Source organism: Cyprinodon tularosa, unplaced genomic scaffold (genome assembly GCF_016077235.1).
Source record: "Cyprinodon tularosa strain WSP-4 unplaced genomic scaffold, ASM1607723v1 ctg218, whole genome shotgun sequence".
Classification (NCBI taxonomy): Eukaryota; Metazoa; Chordata; class Actinopteri; order Cyprinodontiformes; family Cyprinodontidae; genus Cyprinodon; species Cyprinodon tularosa.
This window is the reverse complement of record NW_024038814.1, coordinates 780,561-787,279: the sequence shown is the minus strand read 5'-3', so window position 1 is coordinate 787,279 and position 6,719 is coordinate 780,561. Positions and strand designations below refer to the sequence as shown.

Genomic DNA, 6,719 nt, shown 5'->3' with positions numbered 1-6,719 from the left:
GAAAAATATCCCTTTTATACTACTGGGCAGGTGCAGGGGAGGAGTCTTGGATGGAGCTGACATCACTAAAAAGGGAGGAAGGACACTTTCAAGACTCTCTCCTATCAGCTTACATGCTCAGATCCACAAAGGGCTCTGCCATAAAGAAGCCTTTTACAGCTGAAAGGGCATAAAGCCATGAAATGCCCCCCTAAGGGGGCTTCACAGTTTCCGCATGAGTTAATGAGAAATACCACATAAATATGACAAAAATACCTTTAATTACTTTTTTTAAACAATATTGTGGCATTTCAAAGCAGTCTGCAAAATAAATTAAATCTGTCATTTTTAATTTTGTTTTTAAGCTGCTTTTAGTCTAAACTTTCAGATGCTGCCATCATGTTTGTTATACAAAGGCTGTTTTCCGGCTTTTTTTTTGTGCCAAATTTCAGTGTTTTGTATTGGAAGTTTAAAACATTGACTTACACTCTGAAAGCTGGAGGATAATCTATGATAAAAAAAATGAAAGGACATGAAGAGGATTCATCAGATAAGTGGCTCTGGAGGAGCTGCAGGAATCCACAACACAAATAGGAGAATTTAATATGAACTAAATTATGTGACCTGGCCTTTTTTAAAGTTCCAATAAGAAAGCTCTTGTTAAACAAAAGCCAAAAAAAGTTTCACATAATTATTCAAAATATGTATCAAACAGGTGGAAGCAGGTTGTCTTAACAGGGCAGATCAGATTCAGACTTTTATTGCCTTCATCTAAAAGATAATCTATACCTAGACTAAGACTAACATTTGATTTCTTTCTGAACTTAGAACCGCGATATATGGTGGTGGTAGCATCATGCTTTGTGAAGCAGGTTAGAGTTAATAGTAGGACAATTATGTGTGTGTGTGTATATATATATATATATATATATATATATATATATGTATATTTACGTCCAACCGGCTTGTTTGGTGGGGGTAACATTAAAGGAGACCACACAAGGATTTTCTTTAAAGTAAAAATTTAATTTATTAAATTATACTAAAGAAACAATACCTGAAAAGGGATAAATAAAATGGGGAACAGAAAATGGCTTACTGCAAAACCAATAACTAAACAGAAATAAGCAAATGCAACCAAACCTAACAAAACCCAACCATAGGACAGGATACAAACCAAACCAAGCCAAACAGGGTTCTGAGGAGGTAAGAGAGAGAAGCCTCCTGTCTGCTGCTTGCATGTCAGCTTTTAAAGCAGACGAGCACCAATTAGGGCAAAACAGAACACCTGCAGAAGGCCTGCATCCGGAACCCTGCAAGGAAGAGTGGAGAAACCAACTGCAGCCGTAACAAAAAAAAAAAAAAAAAAAAAAAAAAAAAAAAATATATATATATATATATATATATATATGTCTTTTAGTGCTAATGATATCAATCATTAGCACTAAAAGACATTTGGCGTTCCGTTTACGTATTAAAAGCTAGGTATTTTTTTCCACACAGAAGTTCTTTGTAAATTTCACTCATTGAAATCCAAATAGATTTTAATAACTAAGAAGGGTTGATTTCACAAACAAACTCAAGTAAATTTTACTACCAAATTTCTCTTACAAACAAAAGATGTACTTTTGTTTTGCTAGTTTTACACAGAGAGGTACACAGAAGGAGAATCTAGAGAAATAAATTAACATAACAGTCATGGTTTCGGACTGGGAGGAAGTCAGGGTACCTGGAGAGAACCCACATATGCACGGGGAGAACATGCCAAACACTTGCAGAAAGACCCTGGACCAGGGATACAACCCAGATAATTTTTGCTGCAAGGCAACAGTGCTATAAACTGCTCAACTGTCCAGCCAACAACTAAACAATATTTTCTAATTTGGACCTAAACATGGTCAGGCAAGGAAAAAAATCATGAAGTTTAGTCCTAATATCAAAGTACATATTACCTACATCTGTTAAGTTGCAAACTTATTTAAATTTATTTTTGGTAATAGCATTTGTCTTTTCCTGGATATCCCTCTATCCATCCATCCACATTCTCCTGCTTTTTCCACCAGGGATCATGTGCCCATCTCTATGGGTAAGAGGCGTTGTACAGCCTGGACAGGTCACTAGACTGACACAGAGACTCACAGAGACAAACAACCATGCACACACACATTCAGCTATATAAGGACAATTTAGAGAAGGCAATTAACCTAAGAGTCATGCTTTTAGACTGTGGGAGGAAGCCAGAGTACCTGTACTCCATGTACAGGAGGTGCCTGGTAGTGGCCCCATTTTTTGACTCTGTATCCATAGCCAGTCTTGCAGATTATTTGGCTCAGAGGCTATGGAGGCCTATGGAGAACAGCAGGGGGGACCGAGCATCTCCTTGGTATAATCCACATCAGATGGAGATTTTTGTAAGTGGCTTGAAGTTGGCCTAAAGTGTGGTTTTGCACAGACCTATGGAGATTGCTATTAAGGCTCTAAGAGTGCTGCTGATCTTCTACAGCTTCAGGCATTCCAAGTTTGTTTGTCTGGTTGTACACTGTTCTGTGAAGCAGTAGCTGGTGTTTGGCTCCTCTATGGTGTTGATTCATCTGCCTGCTTATCTATCTATCTATCTATCTATCTATCTATCTATCTATCTATCTATCTATCTATCTATCTATCTATCTATCTATCTATCTATCTATCTATCTATCTATCTATCTATCTATCTATCTATCTATCTATCCATCCATCCATCCATCCATCCATCCATCCATCCATCCATCCATCCATCCATCCATCCATCCATCCATCCATCCATCCATCCATCCATCCATCCATCCATCCATCCATCCATCCATCCAGACTGGTTCCTCTCTTCTCATTGTTAAAGCAGTGGGTGGGCGGATTAGGATTCAGTTTTAATAACAAACTGTTTATTTTTGGTCCCAGATACTCAGTGGCACAATGGCGTAGTATTTGTCTGGTTAATTTTTTGTTTGGTCAGGCAAAGATGAGCATTTGATTCAGCAGGAGCAATAAAATGAAGGAGAAAGGTTCTGTAGATGTTGACCTGATGTTCAGAGGGCTGGTAGCTGCTCGTCTTAGGACAGAGTTAGCCTATTATAAGATGGTGTCAGACTTGCAAGAGTTCATTTGTATATGGTGAGGTAGAGATATTTTATGTTGTGTAAGTGATTAATTGCTTACTCTCAGTTTTTGAAGGTTTGAATTTTTTTTTTTGATTTCATGCTGTTAGGATGAGTGTATGTATATGATTCACTTGTGAGTTTGTATTATAATGACATATCATCTATCTATCTGCCTGCCTGCCCGCCTGTCTGTCTGTCTCTCTGTGTATATATATATATATATATATATATATATATATATATATATATCTATATATATATATATATATATATATATATATATATATATATATATATATATATATATATACATATATATATATATATACATATATATATATATATATATATATACATATATATATATATACATATATATATATATATATATATATATATATATATATATATATATATATATATATATATAATTGTACAGAACATGTACACTAGAATCATTTAGATCAAATCATATTCATGCGTTACAGTGGCCAAGTCAAGGTCCAAATTCAATGGGGAAAGTACAGCAGGCCTATAAATGACTCATGACCTCTGTTATTAGTCAAGCCTGACTGAGCCTATTTGCAAGAAGTGTCATGGCCAAATGTTTGCAGGTGTCATTGCAGCAAAAGTTTGTTCAACAAATTTGGAGTCAGGAAGGCTAAATAAAAAGAAACGTCAAACATATTTTAATATTTTTATTTTTCACCAAAGAAAGACAAGAATCCTTCTATTTTAATTAGACTATTTCACATCATAGATGCAAGTTTCTTGTTGTAACAACAAATAACTGTAAATAAGTTAAAGGTATCCAATTAATGTTGTAAGCAACCTTGATTAAAAGTGACCTTTTTTTAGTTTAGCGGACCTTTGAGTGTTAGGAACAGTCAGAAACAAACATCTGCATCTTAAGTCAGTGGTAAAATTAACCTGCTTTTACCTGATAACAGTCCTAGTCTTAATCAATCAATCTCTCTCCAGAATGGCATTGAATTTCTTTGGACTCTGGACAGTCTCCAGAGAAATGCTTCCCACCACATAACTTGGATCAGCCAACCCCAACCTCCCTCTACTCAATGAAATTGAAAAAAATGGCTGCATTGTTTCAGAGGCTGCTGAGGACTTTGGAGGAACTGAAAACACAGCAGTTATCACAAAGTCAACAGATGGATAAAAATGTGCTTTGACCAGAAACACGGACATGTTTGACTTTCGGTCTGGGCTTTGGACCTTTTTAAAACAGGGACATCTAAATAAAACTTCCCTTTTTTCTATGCTACAATTACTCATTGAAACTCTTACCTTTATTTATTAAAAAAAGCTATTGTTCCCCTTTTATTTTTGATTTGATTCCTCATATTTCATGTTTGTAATGGTAAAAACGGTAGAAACATTCAGCACTGTTTGTCTTTGCAAACACTAGATGTGCAAAGGTTGCTTTGCTTTTAACTGTAACATGTCCTTATTTTTTATTTGTTTTAAAAAATTAGTGGAACAGGATAGGTTACATTTCTGTCATTAGAAATATGTAAAATCTAACCACAGTATTCTGGATTCAAGTCACATTATGATCAAATGTCCTATTTTAACACGTCCCATTAATGCAGTTTCTAAACAATACCAGCATCATATCTAGATAGCTATAAATACTAAAAACTCCAAGTATAAGAAAGAAATCCTCTCACAGTTTGAAATTAATCATATAAGACATTTAACTATCCAACTCCAGGAAGGAAATATAATTTCAGTCATGAGACATAAAATAACATTACCGAGGAGATGTTTTTTTGGTATCCTTTTAATTGTGCTACTTGTTGGGAACCTATGTTAGTTCAAGCATTTCCAACTTGCATTACCCCATTCATCAGGATGGTTTAAAAACACTATTTGATACATTTAAGTAAAAGATGTTTGGTTAAAGTTTTTATACATCGGAAATTTGTTAAATAAAACAGTAAAAAAAATGCATACAATTATTTAGAACCAATTTCAAGTTTTCAAAGTATCAAGCAGAGAGGCTTAAATTCCTCTCTGACTTTTGAGGACATCCGGATATATGTATGGCCCTAGAAAGAGTTTTACACAGCACTTAAAAGTAATAAAGAAATTTGCTTTGACTTTTATCTTAAATGCAAATCAAATACAAAAGGTATATCAATTTAAGAACATTAGAAAGATTTCGGGTTATATTCTAAAACAACTTTATTAAGTTGAACACATTTAAAATTGGAATGAGCTCTTAAAAAACAGACAATTTGCATTTTCTAATGCAAAATAACAAACATTTACAAAATTTCTAAGCTACTGCAAAAGTTATTATTATATAAAAAAAATGCTGTCTATTACTAATTCTAAAGTATAGAGGGGTGGGTAAAGCCCATCTGCAACTTATGATAACACAAATTTACCTAGTCTTAGTTCTCATAATACCACATTTAAAGTACAAAAAAAAGCCTCTTTGATGCAGGACTTTGACTTCTCAGCACAAATGCGGAGAGGATCACGTTTTAAAAATGTAATTTTCTCTTTTGGTTGACTTGGCTGAGTCTCTGTTGCTATTTCAAAGGTTGGTTGCCTTGTGAGAAAGGAGCAGATGTTGCTTCAGACATAGTCTCGTCGATCAAATCCACTCGGGGCCATCGATATAGGCTGGGAGTACATCACCTTTGATGGAGGTCCGTACCTTTTCTCCGGCCTCTTAGGGCAGCTGGAGCAGAGGATGCCACCCCCTAATAGAAGAAAAGCGGCAGCGGCCCACCCCAGGTAAAGAGCGGCGCCAATCTCCCTCTTCTGGGCCTCTGGTATGACTGGACTGTAGAACTCGTGGATGATAGTATGAGCAGACCAGGAAACTGGTATTATCTGGGTAAGTGAGGCCAAAATAAAAGCCCCTCCAGAGGCAATCATCACCCGAGCTTTAGCTGTCTCTTCATCCACACAGTTGGTGCACTTTGCCCCCATCACAGACATCAGGAGTCCCAAAATTCCCAACACAATGGAGATGACAGTTAGGGCACGTGCGGCCTGAAGATCTCCACTCAGTGCCAACATGGAATCATGGATCTTACACTGCATCTGCCCGGTACTTTGCACCACACAGTTCATCCAAATGCCCTCCCAGGTTGTCTGCGCTGTTACGATGTTCACCCCAATAAACGCGGACACTCTCCACATAGGCAAGACACAGGAAACGATGGCAGAGATCCATCCTAGGAGAGGCAGAGTCACTCCTAGTATCTCTAATCCCAATGAAGGCATGTCTGAAGGGTGTGACACACAGATGCTTGTTTAATGCCAGTGTCCAGAGAGGGATTTAGTGAGTATTTGGAAAGTTGAATCCCCATATAAGCAACAGATTTTTTGGTGGAATTGGAGGTGGAGCCTCTCGGTTATTGGCCAGACAAGCATTTAAATTCTCTCCCGTCTCTGTCGTTTGAACTGTCGAAAGCTCGGCCTTGGAATGTAAACAGCTTCAGCTTAATCATTCAACATTCCCAACGCCGGTAGCTCTCCCACCTGGTTGGGTGAGGGGGAGTAAACAAGTGACCTGCATCTCTCAGGACTGGAGTAGTTAAAGCATAACTTAGAAAGTAAAGAGCAGAGGGT

The 6,719-nt window shown here is 36.8% G+C and overlaps 1 protein-coding gene across 1 annotated transcript; it reads right to left on the bottom strand.

The window, feature by feature from the left end:
- Positions 1-3,796: 3,796 nt before the first annotated feature.
- LOC119784088 (claudin-4-like) lies at positions 3,797-6,470 on the bottom strand. The gene has a single exon (XM_038285957.1). It carries the CDS (start codon positions 6,369-6,371, stop codon positions 5,715-5,717), a length of 657 nt encoding a protein of 218 aa, XP_038141885.1. The 5' UTR covers positions 6,372-6,470; the 3' UTR covers positions 3,797-5,714.
- Between the last annotated feature and the right edge of the window lie 249 nt (positions 6,471-6,719).

Excerpts from the sequence above, each read along its gene's own strand:
- LOC119784088 (XM_038285957.1), bottom strand. The coding sequence starts at position 6,371 with ATGCCTTCATTGGGATTAGAGATACTAGGAGTGACTCTGCCTCTCCTA.